General features: G+C 43.2%; 1 protein-coding gene across 3 annotated transcripts in view; it reads left to right on the top strand.

Moving 5' to 3' along the window:
- ARFGEF3 (ARFGEF family member 3) overlaps positions 1–18,024 on the top strand; it is a 154,141-nt gene that overhangs the window by 73,067 nt on the left and 63,050 nt on the right. For all 3 annotated transcript variants that reach the window (XM_074368274.1, XM_074368272.1, XM_074368271.1), the window contains 4 exons: positions 5,733–5,837; positions 6,715–7,054; positions 10,611–10,723; positions 11,489–12,396. In XM_074368274.1, the coding sequence (XP_074224375.1) occupies positions 5,733–5,837; positions 6,715–7,054; positions 10,611–10,723; positions 11,489–12,396 (1,466 nt within the window). The remainder of the gene's footprint in view (positions 1–5,732; positions 5,838–6,714; positions 7,055–10,610; positions 10,724–11,488; positions 12,397–18,024) is intronic.

The following is an 18,024-nucleotide window of genomic DNA, read 5'->3' as shown; positions in this document are numbered from 1 at the left end:
CAAGTAGGATTACTGAAGCATATAAGATTTTGATGAGAAAATGGGAAAATAATACCTTGCAGAGAAGAGTTAATCTCTCAAACCTGGAGGTGAGCGGAAGAACGCTGGCTCAGGATGATGTGAGGGCTAGTCCCAACCCGGCCTGTCCCAGGTGTGTGACTCTAAATGAGTCTTCTCATTGAGCTGTGGCACCTTCCTCCTCTGTCAAGTGGCAGGGTTGGACTGGGTGGTCTTCCTCTGTTTCTTCTAACATCTCCTGAGCCTATGAACTCACACACCTATCTTTAAAAAGAACATGTTACTCTGACTTTTTATACTTGTCATTTATTTGCATGCCAGTTTAATCAGTGGTATTGGTTCATGTGTGATGTCCACTGATCCAACTGTCCATGCAGTGTCATGGTAAGACAACTTAGGCATCTCTAGTAAAGCCTGATCATAAAAAGGCAAGACTTTCCAAGATGAGATGAAAAGCCTCTACCAGCTACATATGTAGTTAACTGCACAGTTCTGCAACACGGTATGGTTCTAAAGTGCCCTTTGAATATGAAAACAAATGTATGTATGTATATGCATGACTGGGACATTGTGCTGTACACCAGAAATTGACACACTGTAACTGATGATACTTTGATTAAAAAATATATGTAAATAAATTAAAGTGCCCTTTGAGTTAGGAAAGACACATTAAACTCTTCTTTACTGCTAACTGGGACATTTGATGACTCTGAAAGAATTTTGCTTGTAGAATTTTCTAGACAGTAGTGAGCTGGAAGAAGCAGTTCAGTTGCAGACGTGAGTGAGCTATCTCACTTTGCTGGAAACTTGGCAGAAATTTGTTGATGCCTTTTGCTTATGATTATAATCACCCTCCTTTACTCTCATCAGTGCCCAGGCAGGGATAGGGTACATATTCACTGGGCCCATCCATGCCCAGAGTTTAGATCTCTTCTAGTGCAAACTCCTCCCCACCCCTGCCCAGTTCCTCTCCGTCTTGGCAGAGCCAGCTATGATGGCAGAGCTAGAATGTGTTTCTCATCAGCTTGTTTTTTTCTTTCTGTACTACCAGAGTTGAATCACTACTGGCTCAACTGCATTGTCTTTGTTGGATTACATGGGTTAAAATCTTCTGCCCCTTATTAGCTCTTGACTTTAGGCAAAGATCTCAACCATCCTAAGCCTATGTATCTTATGATTAATTATTATTATCATGTTACATTATTTTATGTTAAAAATATGTTACAATAATCATAGTATTTAGGTATATCATAATATTATAAATTATGTTTAATAGTGATATAATTTTAATATTAATATGCTTAATGATTATAGTATTAATATATTATTAATTTGTATTATAATCATTATAAATAATAGTAATACATTTAGTAGTAATATAAAATATATTAAGGTTTTTGTAAGGATTGAATTAGAAAATTAACCAAAAAGACTCAATGCCCATCACCCCAAGGTCACCAGGAACACCTGAGGTTAACGGGGTTAGGTTTAAGCTGCTGCAACAAGGGATCCTGTACACCATGGGGAATCATGGGGCAGCCAGTAAAAGGGTGGGTGTCAGGAGGAATTATTGTAGGACTTGAACCTGAGTTAGGTAATTTGGGAGTGAGTTAAAGTAATTGGGGGTTCTGCTCAAGGATTGGGTACTATCAGGAAGGAGGAGGTAATTCTAGCATTGAGCATCTTGGTTTTTCTCTACCCAATGAGACAGATAGATTGTCCCTGGAGAAAAAAACAGGAGTCACTTACTGGCAAAGATGATATTTGTTCATATTTGTAATTATACAGATTTTTTTTTCTTAATCTCTATCCATGTGTCAAGTAGATTGGCTTTCATCTTGTTCCATCACCGATGTTAACATTCTGTGCAATTGTTTATGTCCCCAGGGGAACACACAGCTGGCTGGTAGCAACTAGGCTGTTGCCACATGTCAAGGATAATTCTTGGCCCGCCCTGCTCAGGTCTTAGCATTGTCAGGTAGTAAAACAAAGACCACCAAAACTTTGAAGAATGTAAAGGCTATATTCATTACTGTGCAGCAAGGGAAAATAAATAAGCTAAACTTTTTTTTTTTCCTGAGTAGTTTGCTAAGGGAAAAATCTAAAAATTTTAAGTACTAGAAAGATGCTAGTAATAGCTCATGGCAAGTTATGCCATTAATAATTTAAAAATAGCCATCGGGGGAAGTTAGAATGAGTTTGTTGGTCTATAAATGATACCATTGTTCATTGGTTCAGAAAGAATAAAAAAAAAATGTCCAGTAAGGGCCTGCCTGGCATCTGGGGTTCAAGTTCATGGTTATTTAAACCTGGATGGTTCTAATGGCAGCTACAGGGACCCCTATCTGGAGGGCAACCATATGACCTGGTTTACCTTAAATAGTCCAAAGTTATGCCTGTTGTGTAATTATTATTGTAGACACTCATGCTGATATCTTCTAGGAAGTACTGGTGTGAGTGGAATTTTTTTTTTCACTGCATAGCACATAATAAATATTTGATAAATATTAGCTTTAAAATGGTTGGCTTGCTTTTGGAATTATCAGCGCTAAGTCTAGTTTATGATGCATTAAGGAACGCTGAGTTCCTTACATCAGAAATTTTACTGTAGATTGTTAGGGAAACACATTGCACAAACGTACATTGCAAATGAACACACATGTTTATTAGGAGCTAAAGGTTATATATTTCTATCAGTCACTGAGAAAAATGAAAACATTTCTGAACCGTATGACTCAAGGACAGGTTTCAAATGGAAAAAAAATAATTCATGTGACATGCATATGGTTTTCTAGGGTTTCTCATTGAGCTCTGGATCAAAGATGGCTTTAGGTATATTGTTACAGAGCGTAATGAGTTTTATAGGCTTCTCATAGTCTTACTTGGTTTTCCAATGCAATTTCCCTGTCATAATTCTGCCTCTAGAGACTGTTCATTTTGTTTGGTTATGGTCTTTCCCATCATGATTCCATTGCCCTAAGATGGGGGTTCCATCACTGCAGGAGCTGGGGTGCAGCACTCTTAGTGCAGCCTCACTGGGAGACCTTTAAGTGCACAGGGTCAGATAATGCCGTTCCCTTGGCTGCTCTCACTCTGGTGGTTCTGTTAATTCTCCTTAAGTTTTCACATCTGCATAGTTTCTTTTGATTTTACTACCTTAACTCCCTTTGTTTCTATTGGCTAAAAGGTAACACCTCTCCTACTTTCTAAATAAGTTCTTCCTCTGAAATCACACTGCGATCTTTACTTCTTCTCAGCAACCATTTCCAACATCAGTGCCCACATACCTCTTAGAGCTTTAGCTCTGTAGGAGCATGTACTCAGTATACGTTCAGTCTCTCAGGAGAATTCAGAAAATGCATTCAGGTACGCAGAATAACTCGCATGCATTGGAGATGCGGTATTAATAGAGCTCTAATTAGGCAAGTTGAGTACCATGATGCTGTTTAAATCCAAGAATTTTTGGAAGGATAATTGGCTTAGAAAGGTAATTATTCATTCTCTGCCTGTTGGTCTCCCGCCACCCTCTCCCCACTTCCTCTCCCCAGGATAGAATGTCAGATGAATCTATACTTAAGCATCCTGGAGTCAATGAGGCAAGGCTGAGAGTTCACATTCTGTGTTCTGATTCCATTCCACTCCCTATGCAGTTCACTCCTGCTCTCCTTTTTCTAACTAAATTTGAATCTTTCTAAGGAAGGCAAAGTAAAAATGGTTCAAAACAGAACAAAATTCTAAGAACTCTAGAGATCCTGGACGGACTGCCTCACAGTAAGGCACTGCCTCACCTTCATGGTCCACTGGTCCACTCACAAGAGTTGTTCTCCATGGATCATGGGCCTGGGAGGAAATCAGAGCTGAGCAGAGAGTGAGACCAGTAGATACTCAATCTGCCATGAAATGTTCTGAAGAAAGGCCAGGCAAAGAGATGCACAGCCCTCATAAGTGTGCAGATTTTCCCTGGTGTGTTTTGAAAGATCTGACTGGTTTCTAGGCTCCCTTCAGCCATGTGCATTCCATCGATGTGTCTGTCTGTAGTCAGACAAATATGAATTGTACACACTGTTCACACACATGTGGATCTCCTGAGGGGCCTACGTGGAAGGTGCTTACATCTCAAACAGTTCCTCTAATGACATGACTCATGCCAGGCCTTGAGCACCCATTTTTCCAGACTGCTGCAGCCCACAGAAAAAGCTGCCACGTTTGGTCTCCAAGGAGACTCCCGGGCCAGTTTCCCTGGCAGTGCATTCTCTCCATCATCCAGCCTGATGCCTTGGTGTTGCCGTATTGCTGCAGCTCACTTTGCTGAAACGTATTCATAGGAACCTTGACTGCTTGTACCTTTTCTCTGGGTTTATTTCCAGTGATTCCAAAAATTAAGACTCTTTACTATCCATAGTTAATTTTAGTTCTGTGATGTTTGACAGTTTGACAGATAAAGAGACTTTTTAATAAGGCCATTTAATTATTTTTCTTAATAATGAGTCAAGTGATTGGTCAGAAAGACCACATACCTGGATTTTAATACTTTCTGGTGACTAGGCAGAAAACTTAATCTAGGTAGGAGAGTGTACATCCCATAAACTGTCTGATTTTTTTAAATCTGGTTCTGTTGAGGAACCCCATAATAATAATTATGAGAAAACAATTTGTCCGTTGAAAAAAAAAGGTTGCTTTCCAAAAAGTAAAGAGAAGCTAAATGCAAGTTAGTAAAGCATTAACCTTCTAAAAGTTATCATGAGGGAGGAAGATATAGCTCAAGTGGTAAAGCACATGCTTAGCATGCACAAGGTCCTGGGTTTAATCCCTAGAACCTCCTCTAAAAATAAATAAATAAACCTAATTACCTCCCTCCTCTCCTCAAAAGAAATTAAAAGCTGTCATGGTATGTAGTCTCTTGAAAGATTTAGATAATTAAACATATTAAAAATAAATTTTTCTAGAATAAATTGTGGACTTTAGTCAATATGTCAATATTTGTTCCTTATGGTAGCTGGAAATTTGTTCATTAATGGTAAGATGTTAATAACAGGATAAACCATGCGCAGGAGTGGGTAAAATATGGTCACTTTCCATACCATGCTTGAATTTTCTGTAAATCTTAAACTGTTCTAAAAAGTAAAGTCTATCTCAGAAAAATCACCCTAACTGTATTAATTTGCTGGGGCCAGCGTAACAAAGTACCACACAGTACCACAAACTGAGTGACTATAACAACAAATGTATTATCTTGTGGTTCTGGAGGCTGAAAGTCTGAGATCATGATTTCAGCAGAGTTGGTTTCTTCTCAGGACTGTGAGGGCAGGATCGGCTCCAGGCCTCTCTCCTTGGCTTGTAGACAGCCGTCTTCTCCCTGGGTCTCTTCACTTTGTCTTCCCTCCATGTGTATCTTTGTGTCCGAATTTCCCTACTTTATAAGGACATCAGTCATGTTGGATTAGCACCCACTCTAATGACATCCCTTTAACTTGTTTACCTGTGTAAAGACCCCACCTCCAAATAAGGTCATGTCTGAGGCACCAGGGGTTAGGACTGCTGCGTGTGAATTTGAGGTGGGGGGCACAAGTCAACCCATAACACCACCCACCTCCCCCCACCGACCCAAAAATGAGCCCTTCTGTAATGCCCAGCATTCTCCCAAGTGTTTCCCACATGTCACCTCTTTCGTTTTACTTTGTGTGCGTTTGTATGTCGGGTCTGTTCCTCTGCAGCGACGGCCAGCAGCTGCAGCTCCTGTTCCTAGAGTGCATCCTGTCCGTGCTCAGCAGCGCCTCCTCCTCCATGCAGCTGCACAGAGGCTTCACCGACCTCATCTGGTGAGCCCTCATCCTGCCCCCCACCCCACCGCCCATCCACGCCAGCCTGGAGGGCTCGCTCCTTCTAGCTGGGTCTGTGGGTCCCTTCCCACCGCATCTGTGACCCACTGGTTGTCTCATCTGTGTGTAAATGTTTTAGAGGTTAAGTAAGGAAATTGCCTTGCTTACATGCCCCAGACCGAATTACGGAGCAAGACGGATAATTACTGTAACAAAATATTCCTCCCAAGGCCGTCTTGAATTTGTTTACATCATAGGATCATGAGATCCTGGGTTCTAAATTATATAAAGGCACCAGAGAGTTGCACGGGAGAGGGTTGGGGGGAAATTCACCTTTGCCAAAATTGAGCCTTATTCTCAGCCCTACCGTGGTACTCTCTCCATCTCAACTGGATTACTGGTCTCTTAATCGCAGTCAGAGATGCACACAAGTGACAGGGCCCTCGGGCAGCCAGCTAGCTGCTCTGGGTTCCTGGGCTCATCGACAGGGAGAAAGTCAAATGCTGTGTGCCAGAAATTTAAATCAACCTCAAATGAGGAATACGAATAATTTTGTTATTTGTAGTAAAATGAGACTTTACAACTAAGCCATTTGGGATTTTGAATCTATTTTCATCACATAAGGTGGTTTCTGATACTTCTCTTAGTATTTTATTTAGTTAACCTCACCCTGAATTATGAGAAGTATTGTGTTGTATCCCTAGGAGTGATACAGAGGCATGGAGCATGGGGGCAGAAGGCAGCCAAAACAAGGAGCAGGAAAGAACCCAGCTCTCACTCATCATTTTTGCAGCACCTGGGGTTGACCCTCACGATAGTATTCACATTTTACCCTTTGGCTTGTGGCCAGACTTACTTTCCCTTCGTGTCTTCTCAGGAAAAACCTCTGCCCTGCGCTCATCGTGATCTTGGGGAATCCAATTCACGACAAAACCATCACCTCCGCTCACAGCAGCAGCAGCAGCGCGGGTACCAGCGTCGAGCCGGACTCTGCATCTCCAGGGGTCTCCGACCACGGCCGGGGCTCAGGCTGCTCCTCCACCGCGCCTGCCTTGAGCGGGCCGGTGGCTCGGACCATCTACTACATTGCGGCCGAGCTGGTCCGGCTGGTGGGGTCGGTGGACTCCATGAAGCCGGTGCTGCAGTCCCTCTACCACCGCGTGCTGCTGTACCCCCCACCCCAGCACCGGGTGGAGGCCATCAAAATAATGAAAGAGGTAGGGAGGCACTGAAGGATGCCACCAGGGTGCCGCGGGGTCTGAGCTCTTAGAACATGTTTGCCGGCCACCTGCTGAAACTTAATTGCTACCACACCGTATCTGGTAACAGATGCTCCCTCAGGTACTGTCTGTGCAGATATATATATATATATTTATTCAGCTTCGCCAAAATTGGATTTCAAATTGATTTTATACTCAGGTTGAACATTATCCAGAAAAGAGCTTTACTGATCTCTGATTGCTTTAGGAATCCTGTGTCTCCTTCCTTCTTATGCCTCCTTCCTCCCATATATGTGACTGCCTGGTTTTAAGGAGTAATTAGGGTTATTTTGAAGATACTCCAAGCAAGGATTGCTCTGCTTCCTTCTCACCCAGAAAGGAATGTGGTCAACATTTTTGCATCTGTGAACTTGTTTGTGAAGGTCAAATCACATTGACTTGCGCTACCTAGCACCAAAAAATCAGAGTAACAGAATTCCCTTCCTGATGATTTGTTTATTTTAAGCTGCTCACCAGTTTGTAAAAAGCTTAATTTGAATTGCTTGTTGGTGTTGTTTTCATGAAATTTGACTATGATCAATTATGGAAGGTTCTGACCCAACATTTCTAGAAATGAAGGAGCCATCCAGATTTACTTGCTGATTAAAAAAATCTCTGAGCACACAATAACAATTACCATTTTTTCTTACCTACTGTAGGCCAGGCACTTCACATATATTATTTTTAATATTCATAATAACTTTGTGAGGTTGTGTATAAACATTTACTAATGAAGAATGTTACTTTTCCCTGTTAGGGCTTCAGGCAATGGAGCTCAAAGGGTCGGCTGTCATATCTGATCACTGCTAGGTTGGTGAATGCAATACAGCTTTGGAGGCTAGTGACACTACCCAGACAGCCCTCCCCTGGGGGCCCGCCCCCGCCCCATTAAGCAGGTAGCCTGCAGGAGCAAGGGTGGGCTTTCTCCGAGTAGGTGGATCTCCGGGAAGAGGAAGGTGGAAGGGGCCACTGCACATGCTCATCTCCATCTCCTAAATTCACCAGTCAGATCAGCTAGTTTTTGTGTGTTTCCCCCGGTATCTAACACTGCAGGGCTTGAATCAGAATATTGTTTAATACATTCTGACTGAATGATGGATGGACCCAAGGACAGAACGTCTGCCAGGAGGGTATTTTGTAAGCAGCAGCATCCTCTCTTTCCCCCCAAGAGTTGACAGGCACCGCGGTTGTTGCTGCCCACGGTAGAGCCAGTTGATACCTGAACGCGAAGTAAATACTCTGCCTACGGTGTGTGTAGGTCTCAGTGTACTCTCAGTAACAGCTTCTTTACTACTTTCATAGATCCGCTAGCTTCCCAAGGTCAGGTGGCAGGGCAGGGCTGGAATTAGCCCCAGTGCCTGAGTAGAGTGTCCAGGTTGTGCTGCCCCACGGAGCACGGCAGACTCACCAGGGCCAGGTTGTTCACAGAAGTATCACCTCCACTTACCGTGGCAGTACCAATAATTTAGGAAGGCTGGTAACCTAGAAACCAGAATGTGCAGGGTTTATGCACACAAAGAAAACCGCCGGGCACTCAGGATGTTTATTTGCCCTTTTGGAGTTTGAACGCTTGATGTGTTATTTCTCTGTTCTAATTTGTCATTCTGCCCTGTACACTATGTGCCTATTAATCAGAAACATACAGGGCATTTTGTTTGTTAAAGTACATTTTCTTTTCTGCTTCTACTTTCCCAGAAAAACATTCCATAGTCAAAAAGAGCACCTTGCTTCTATTTCTCTCTCCCACAATTTGGCTTTAGAAAGAAGCCCCAGTCTGTATGAGACCTGCGATGCCCTAACCACTGATACCACATCCTTTATTCCCAGGCGAAGAAGCTGACATTAAACATGTCTTGATTTTCTTGATTTATTTGTTGAGAGTTCTCTAGAAGCCTAATCACTCAGTTTTCTGAAGCACCTGAGAAATAAACACAGGGTTAATGTGGCAATTAAAACATGTCATCTAATTTATTACTGGTAAAGTTGGGTTAGAGAATGTAACAGGATCCCAAGAGAAAGTGAGATTTCCCATTCCTGTGCCGCTAAAACTCACTTATCCTTCTAACAAGAGATGGGACACTAGAGGCCCAGAGACATAGCTGTTCACTTGGATGCAGGTCTGGCAGGCAGAGGGAGAGAGACAGGCTGACTTTACCCTCAGCATTATCACTCCTCTTTTGATGTCAAAGAGAAAAAATGGAAGCTTCATTTTTGCGTCTCCAAGAGAACCGAAGTTCCCAACTTCTGGCGGAAGAAAGAAATACAGAAAGAGAAAAACATGCAAAATTTTCTACTTAATATCCCTTTTCTTGCAAGTAAAAATCACTTTGAAAATAATGGCCATAAAATAGGATATCTCCTTAAATATATATAATTGATCTTTCCTTAAATTGATTTGGACTCATATTGAAATTTTCTGTACAGAAGTCTACCATATGAAAATAAAAATTAGTTTTAACTAAAAAATTATGAAAATTCTGTACATGAAAACTTGTGATATGCAGCCAAAGTAGTGCATAGAAAGATATTCATAGCTTCAATGACTTGTATCAAAAAATAGAAGGCCTAAAATTAATGTTCTAACTCCAACTTAGGCAGTTGGATAAAGAAGAGCAAATTAAATTCAAAGAAAGTAGAAAAGAGGAAAATTAAGGATAAAAGCAGAAAGTAATGTGATAAAAAGCAAATGTAATATAGTGCATTGATAAAGTGAAAAACATCAGGACTCTGAATAGACCAAGAAAATTAAACTCCTGGCAAAAGCAATTGAAAAATTCTAGAATAGGTAAAAACAGAAATAAAGATGAAAAAAGAGCATATAACCACAGATGTTGCAAATATTAAAGAAATTAAAGAAGGTATTGAGGCAACTTTAAGCCAGTAAATTTGAAAACTTAGGTAAAATAGCTAAATCCCTAGGAAACAATCTTTGAAAATAATGGCTGGAAGAAATTGAGGACCTAAATAGTCCTAGAATTGTTAAAGAAACTGAGTCAGTAGTTAAAATCTTTCCATGAAGGAAAAAATTACTGGCCTCATACAGCTTTAGAAACAAGTTATACTTATATTCAAAGAATGGGTAGTTCTGATAATACATGAACTTCTCCAGGGAATAGAAAGAGGGACTATTTCCCAACCCAGTCTTTGAAGCTAGCTAATTTGATAGCAAAATAAGATAGGGAGAAGGGGAAGTTAAATTGCAGGCCAGTTTTAATAAAGGACATGGAAGCAAGTGCTTTCTAGGTCTGTGCTATAAAATATTTTGAAACAATTCCTCAGGGGATTTAATTTGTCTGAGACAGTCCTGAACGCAGGAGCTGGGAACCTAAAGTACATGGCACGTCACTGCAGAAGAACACGTAGGTCTGATTTATTAAGATCTGAGTTCCAAATAGTTGTGTTTCTCCTTAGACTGATCACTCAGTAGAGAAAGTGCATGTTTATTTGATCTCATGGTTCTTGTGCTTTTTTTTTTTTTAATGATACTCACTTTTTTTTCTCCCTGTTCTTAAAGCTACTTGGGAGCCCACAGCGTCTCTGTGATTTGGCAGGACCCAGCTCCACTGAACTCGAATCCAGAAAAAGATCAATTTCAAAACGAAAGTCTCATCTGGATCTTCTCAAACTGTACGATACATTCTCCTTTTACGTCTATATTGCTTGGCGAAGACTGCTTCTCTGAATATTCTTAATCTTGTTTCCAAATCCCTGAAATTGTATGAATCTACATTATATGAAATGTGAACACTTAACAGTGTACCTGTACCCATAGGAGGAGTCTTACCTCAATTTATTTTAATCATATCACTTCCTTATTTTCATATCAACCTAAAGAAACCCAGTGTACAAAGTGAAATTTACAAAAATTTTTCATTGGGGTTATTTTAGGGGAAAACTTCTTGATATATGGTACAGTAACTATAAGATTCCTTTATATGTAACCTCTGCTTAGAAAATGGAGTATTATCTGATTTGTAATCATTGTAGTCACCATGCATCTCTTCAGGAATACATTTATTTACAGAGGAAGGTCCTTATTACCCTATAGCCATTGTAAGTGTTTTCTGTTTGGAAAGCTGAACATAATACCAAAGTGAGATTATTTTATGCCTGTCCTTGTGAAGATTATAGATTCCCTTCTGGAATCTTTATTTGTACCCAAATAAACCAGACAACTGAGCGAGTCTGAATCAAGGCGGGCCACTTTCCAGCCTGAGCATGTCTGTTTCATTTATCGTTCATTTTATTTTGTGCCCAGATCATTTAACTTCGTGTAAATTAGGTGCCTGTTTTGAACACCATACTGTTCACAGTCTGACAGTTCTCGTTCGTTCTGGAGCGTTTTTCCGTGTTTCCTGCACTGATGCCGTTTTCCCTTTTGCACACTCCCAGCATCATGGACGGCATGACCGAGGCGTGCATCAAGGGTGGCATCGAAGCCTGCTACGCCGCCGTGTCCTGCGTCTGCACCCTGCTCGGCGCCTTAGACGAGCTCAGCCAGGGCAGGGGCCTGGGCGAAGGTCAGGTCCAGCTGCTGCTGCTGCGCCTGGAGGAGCTGAAGGACGGCGCCGAGTCGAGCCGCGACTCCATGGAGATCAACGAGGCCGACTTCCGCTGGCAGCGGCGAGTCCTGTCCTCGGAGCACACGCCTTGGGAGCCGGGGAACGAGCGGAGCCCTGACATCAGCATCAGCGTGACCACGGACACGGGCCAGACCACCCTGGAGGGAGAGTTGGGTCAGACCACCCCCGAGGACCACCCCGAAAACCACAAGAATGGCCTCAAGTCGCCCGCCGTCCAGGAGAGCAAGGAGCCGCTGAGTAAAGTGGCAGAACCGGAGGCCGTAGACCAGCCAGATGTGGTTCAGAGGAGCCACACGGTTGCTTACCCTGATATAACTAACTTCCTGTCCGTCGACTGCAGGATGAGGTCCTACGGGTCCAGGTACAGTGAGAGCAATTTCAGCGTGGACGATCAAGACCTCTCCAGGACGGAATTTGACTCCTGCGATCAGTACTCGATGGCAGCGGAGAAGGACTCGGGCAGGTCTGACGTGTCGGACATCGGGTCCGACAACTGTTCTCTCGCTGATGAGGAGCAGACCCCTCGGGACTGCCTGGGCCACAGGTCCCTGAGGACGGGTCTGTCTCTCAAACTCCTGAAGAACCAGGAAGCCGATCAGCACAGCGCCCGGCTGTTCACGCAGTCCCTGGAGGGGATCCTGCCTCGCCTCCTGGCCCTGCCCAGTGTGGAAGATGTGGACTCCGCCCTCCAGAACTTCGCCTCCACCTTCTGCTCAGGTTTGTCAATGATTTTTTTTTTTTTTTTTTGCTACACTGTCAACAAGAATATTCAGAGCATTTTGCTTAATGGGAAAATTACCGGCATGCATGAAGTTTGAACTGCTCAGAGCATCTTAATGAATCTTTGGGTCTCATATTGAAATAGAGCAGAGGCATGTAACTTACTGGTGGTGGTTTGTTTGAATTGCAGGGCAGTGGATGTCTGGAATACACTGGGAGGTTGATAAGGCGAGCATTGTAGAAAGCTGCCCCTGACTGAAACAAAGTGACAATCCATGATTCTCAAAACACAGAATTCTTCCTATGCTTCTATGCCTTGATATCTAAAAATCATAGAGCAATGTACTTTGGTATAACATGATGTAAACTATTTTGAATGAGGTCTTAGAGCAGGTGCAGGCTGTCCTCCCAAGATATTCTGAATTCCCCTGAACTTCACCTGGTGTGTGATGCTCCAGTGTGCTGTGGACCCAACCTCAGACCCTTCCTGTCTGTCGAGTGTCGACATTGTGGCCCAAATTATGTATTTAAACAGGAGTGCAGTGGGGCATATTGGCCAAAGTATACCCGAGCATTATACTAGGTTTATTGAAGGGCAGTAGATGGTCACCTAGGATTTTGGTGGAGGAAGGAGATTAAAAAAAATACAGGGAAGTTAGCACTTTGCACAGGGAGTAATGAATTTAAAGATACTTTTCTTGAAAGACATTTGTAAAGGGAGAACCCAGCTTTCTCCTTTCTGTGTAGGGAAAACCCCAGCTCTTCCCTACTGTGTTTCTGCTCTTTTATGAGTCACACAGAACACTGTACTTCTGATACTTCAGTTTACCAAATGTGTGGAAGTTTTCCCCCAAACAGCAATCAGGTCTCTGACGTCAGCTGGGTGTCCTACAGTTTAACTCAGTTCTTACGCTATCTACCCCCTATCCCGACTGCAGATGCCAGGCTATTACCTGTGCTTCTGACCAGCTGTTTATAAATCAGAGGTTCCCATGACCCCCTCCTAGGTTCAGTTAGTTTGCTAGAATGGCTCACAGGCCACAGGGAAACACTTATGTTTACCAGTTTATTAAAGGATATGATAAAGGATACAGATGAACAGCCAAGTAAAGAAATACATAGGGTGAGGTCTGGGAGAGTCTTGAGCGCAGGAGCTTCTGTCCCCGTGGAGTTGGGGTGTGTCACCCTCCCTGTGTGGATGTATCCACCAACCCAGAAGCTCTCTGAACCCCCTACTGTCGAGATTTTTATGGAGGCTTCCCCACGTAGGTATGAACAATTATTAACTCCATTTCCAGCTCCTCTCCCTTCTCTCGAGAATGGGCGAGTGGGAGTGGAGCCAAACATTCTATGCCCCTATCCAGGAGTCATCCAGGAGCCCACCCGGAGTCACCTCATTAGGACAAAAGATGCTTTTAGTGTTCTTGTTAGGAATTTACAAGAGTTTTAGGAGCCCTATGTCATGGATGAGATCAAAGATATATATTTGAACAAGAGATGTTCCTAGTGTTCTTCACTTAGGAAATTACAAGGGTTTTAGGAGCTCTGTTTCAGGAACTGAGGGGCAGAGACCAGTATATACTTTCTGTTATCTCACAGTGCTACAGAAAGAAAGCAGTTAATGGGTGCAAAAAATTTATGGCAGGAATAAATGATTGACTGACCTCAGGGTGGTCAACTGTGTCTTTCTCTGAAGTTCAAGGGTCTCGACCACAGAATATTGAGGTGGCCTATGCTCAGGACTAGAAAAGACTAACTTTGAGGACCTTGAGGACCAGCGCAGAACTGTCAGTAGCCGAGATCACCTCTAGCTCTTCTACCACTGAGCCTCGATCACTTGTTTGGCGTTGTGCTTACAACATTTATCATCGTTATCAAGTCAACGCTTCCATCTTTCCTTTCCTATACTTTCAGCTCCTTGAGAGCTGCAACCATGTCTGCCTCATTTTTGCTCCTCTAACAAATAACACCTCATACACATATACAAAATATTCTAGCCCGGTCACTGGAACTTGGTAGAAGCTGTTCAGAGGGAGCTTATTAAGCATCTTTAAGAAGCTGACCAGATTGTCCTTTGTCAAAAAAGGGCAGTTTGATCCAGGTATATTTAAGGAAGAACTTCTTTGTTATGAGAATGATCCAGAGTTGTAGCCAGCACCAGAGGAGATGCTTCTAATCTGGACTTTTTTGTAAATTTATTTTTAACACCTTTATTATGTTATGATTCCTGTGCAGTAAACTATACATATTTCAGATGTACAATTTGATGAATTCTGATAGATGTATACACCAGTGAAAACACCACCACAATCCTAGTGTACGTGTGCATCTGTCTTCCTCTTCTTTCTTTCTCTCTCTCTCTCACACACACACACAAATGCTTCTTCAGTCAGCATTTATAGAGAGATGTCACTGTGCTATGTGCTAAGGGTGCAAGATATGCATAGTTTATTCTCAAAAATATTTATGACTGCAGATTGATGAACTTGCTCTTTGATCACTAGAGATGTGAATCATTCATGAGTTGAAGGAGTCAAGGATAAAGCCGTAGTTGAAAGGGGTTTGTTAGGGCCTCTTCCCAGCTGGAAGTAGTCATGGGGAGAGGAAATCGACCACCTGCTCTCACCAGTGTGGTGTCCCAGCTGGTAAGGCAGACGGTCCAGCACACGTCAGTGATCCCCCCAAACAGCTGTATGTCAGATCATAGCACCACCCCTGGTTACAGTAATAATGGCCTGAGTCATCAAGAAATGGTAAAATTATATTTAGGCTCTTCTATTTAAAATGAAAATTAGCTATACAAAGTAACTCAGTTATAGAAGTTTCAGCATTTAAGTACGTAAAGTTTAGCTCTCAGAGAACTTCTTGTTGATAAACAAGATCCCCCAGTAATTCCAGATTAAATGAGTTATTGCAGTGGTAAAGACCAAGACCGGCTTCTCAGGGCTCTGCCTCATTTCCTATGAGAATTGGGAAATAGAATCCTTGCAGAGTCTTACAAAATTTGAAGCTAAAGCAAACCTTCACATTTGTGTTTTCGTGTCTTTCAAATCAATACTCATTTGTAGCACGTGCACAATGGGGTTCGAGTGAATGTTTTATGTGGTGATAATGAGGCTCCGTGAATGCTGCAAACTGCTCAAGTTTTAGAGGTCTATGCAATGTCCCATCAGACCCAATATAATATGACATTAATTTTTACATGTAGAAAACACATTGAAAAGAGACTTCAAAATCTTTTGTTTCCAAACATAGTTTTTAGTGATTATTAAACTAAGTTGTTAGTCATTTGTCTTTTTAATTCTAGTGACCTCCACAGTGCTTTTACCAACTAGGAGTTGGTCTCTGTATCTGAATTACAGACCTGTCACTCTGTGGTCCTGCCTCCGATAAGTTGATTTTCTTCTGAGGTTTAGTGGTTTTGTGGATCACATTGACACTTCATGATCAGCTCATGCACAATTCTCTGATTGGCTGATGCTGTTAGAACAGGGCGATTTCACTGTGGGTCACCCGAAGCTACTGGATGCTGGGTCCACATCCAGCCTGAGGCAGAGCTCCCGCTTCCCTTGCTGGTGTCACCTCCGAGATGAAAGATGAGTGAAAGAGAAACATATGTACCCTGCAAGACAAGGGAGATGACAGATTTCCTTTGTTCACCCAAAAGAAAGTTATGAAAGCAAGAACAGGAGAAAGGGAGAAGAGAAAGTCTCCTGGAGTCATAACCCAGATATTTCATTCATTATTTACTCCTGTGTCAAAAGCTTATTTTGCCAAAAACTCCCACCGAGCCTTTGTCCCTGACTGGTTAGCAGGGTCTGCCCTCCTGGCTGAGATCAGCCTCACTCAGCGATTCTCAGGGGCTCCTGTCTTCAGACAGTTAACATACAGTTGAAATGAGCCTCCTTAATTCTACATGATTTTCCTTTGAAAGCAAGTAAAGTTTCTTCTTTGAAAACCCTCCGACAAACATGGGTCTTATAAGAACGGTATTGGATATGAGCTGTGACAGCTGCCGACACGCCTCTGATCCTGCATAGAACGAAGTGACATCTGTCTAAGGTGGCTCCTTAGGGACCAGAAAGCAAGAGGCAGTCTCACACAGCCACTGAGAGTGGCACAGGCACGTGGCTTTGGGATTGCTGTTCCTTAGATAAGTGGTGTTTGGTTATGATCTTGAGGCTGACTGTGACCACATGTGAGGCTTATTGCAAGCAACTTGATGTTTATAAAGTATCAAATGTCATAAAAGTTCATGTAGCTAGTATGAATCTCAATTGTCCAAGAAATACTTGTTTCTTTAAATTAAAACATCTGACTCCAGACCGGCAGCCTGTACAGCTGGCCAGACACTTGACCTCTGCCAGCCCTCAGGTTCCCATCCCAGGGTAAAACCAGGAGCTGGAGCCTATGTGGGATCTGGGTGGGGAGGCCCCTCACCCCTTAAACGCAAGTTCCAGTGCCCGATACACTGTGAGTTCAAACAGACCAGATGTTAGAGTTCAGAAAGGAGAAAGGTTTATTGCAGGGCCGATCAAGGAGGGTGGGGTGGCTCATGCCCAAGAAAACCCCAAACTCTCTGAAGGGTTTCAGCAAAGCATATTTAAGGGCCAGGTAAGGGCTTGGGGTCACAGGGTACGTGATCAGCTGGTGCACAATTCTCTGGTTGATGTTGTGGGAACAGGGCGGTCAACACTATCTACCCCTAGGAGCCAGCAGGTCTGGGGGCCACGAGCTTACTATCATCAAGTAGTCAATTTCATACATTTGGTGGTGGGTTTTAGCACCTAAAAAACTCAGGAAATATGCATGAAACACTGTTATCTGGGGACTTCAGAGAGGAGCTACAGCAGAGGACATGGGGGAGGGGTCTGTCCCCGGAAGGCCTCACAGGGTCCTGCTCGCCAGTGAGCCCCCCTTGTCCCACTTCACAGGCCTTCTGGAGGTCCCATGCTTTCGCTACTTCCCTGCCAATGGGGCCTGGAATGCTCTGGCAAGGCCCGGAGCCCCTGTGCACATCCTATGTCTTCCTCTGGGGTCCTGCCAACCTTCCAGGTGCTGCCAGGCAGCTGGGAGCCACAGATGCCCCACTTCTGCCCGCTCAGGGGTCTCCCTTCTCTGCTTCACTGCTTCCTCCCTCCTCTCATCACCTTCTCGGAATGGGCTGCCGGAATGGGCTGCCGTCTCTGGGAGAAGCTCTGGCTTTGTGAACACAAAACCAGAAGGCAAGTATGTTACTGCCAGCTTCAAGTTTTGGCCCTGTGATTTAAACCTCCAAGAGATGGTGATACAGATTTATTTCAGTATCTTTGTGGAATATGGAAGGTAAAATACAGGCAGAAGTTCTCACCTCTACCAGGTAGGATTAGGTTTGTTTATGTAGATTAGGGAACTCTAATGACTACTTATGGAAGAAAGATTCATTTCCTTCCCCCTAATTAAGTCTGGGGTAGGCCATCCAGCGCTCTGTGATGATCTGGGACCCAGGCCTCTCCTGTCTTTCTGCTCCACCCTTGTTAACATGCAACTCTCACCCTAAGGTTTCCTCATTTACCAAGAACGGCTTCTGCTGGTGGAGCTGCAGCCTTTACATCCAGGTCCAAGCAAGGAGCTCAGTAAGGCTGT

The sequence above is a fragment of the Camelus bactrianus genome, chromosome 8 (genome assembly GCF_048773025.1).
Source record: "Camelus bactrianus isolate YW-2024 breed Bactrian camel chromosome 8, ASM4877302v1, whole genome shotgun sequence".
Lineage (NCBI taxonomy): Eukaryota > Metazoa > Chordata > Mammalia > Artiodactyla > Camelidae > Camelus > Camelus bactrianus.
Note: the sequence above shows the minus strand (reverse complement) of the source record. Positions and strands in the feature narration are given on the sequence as shown.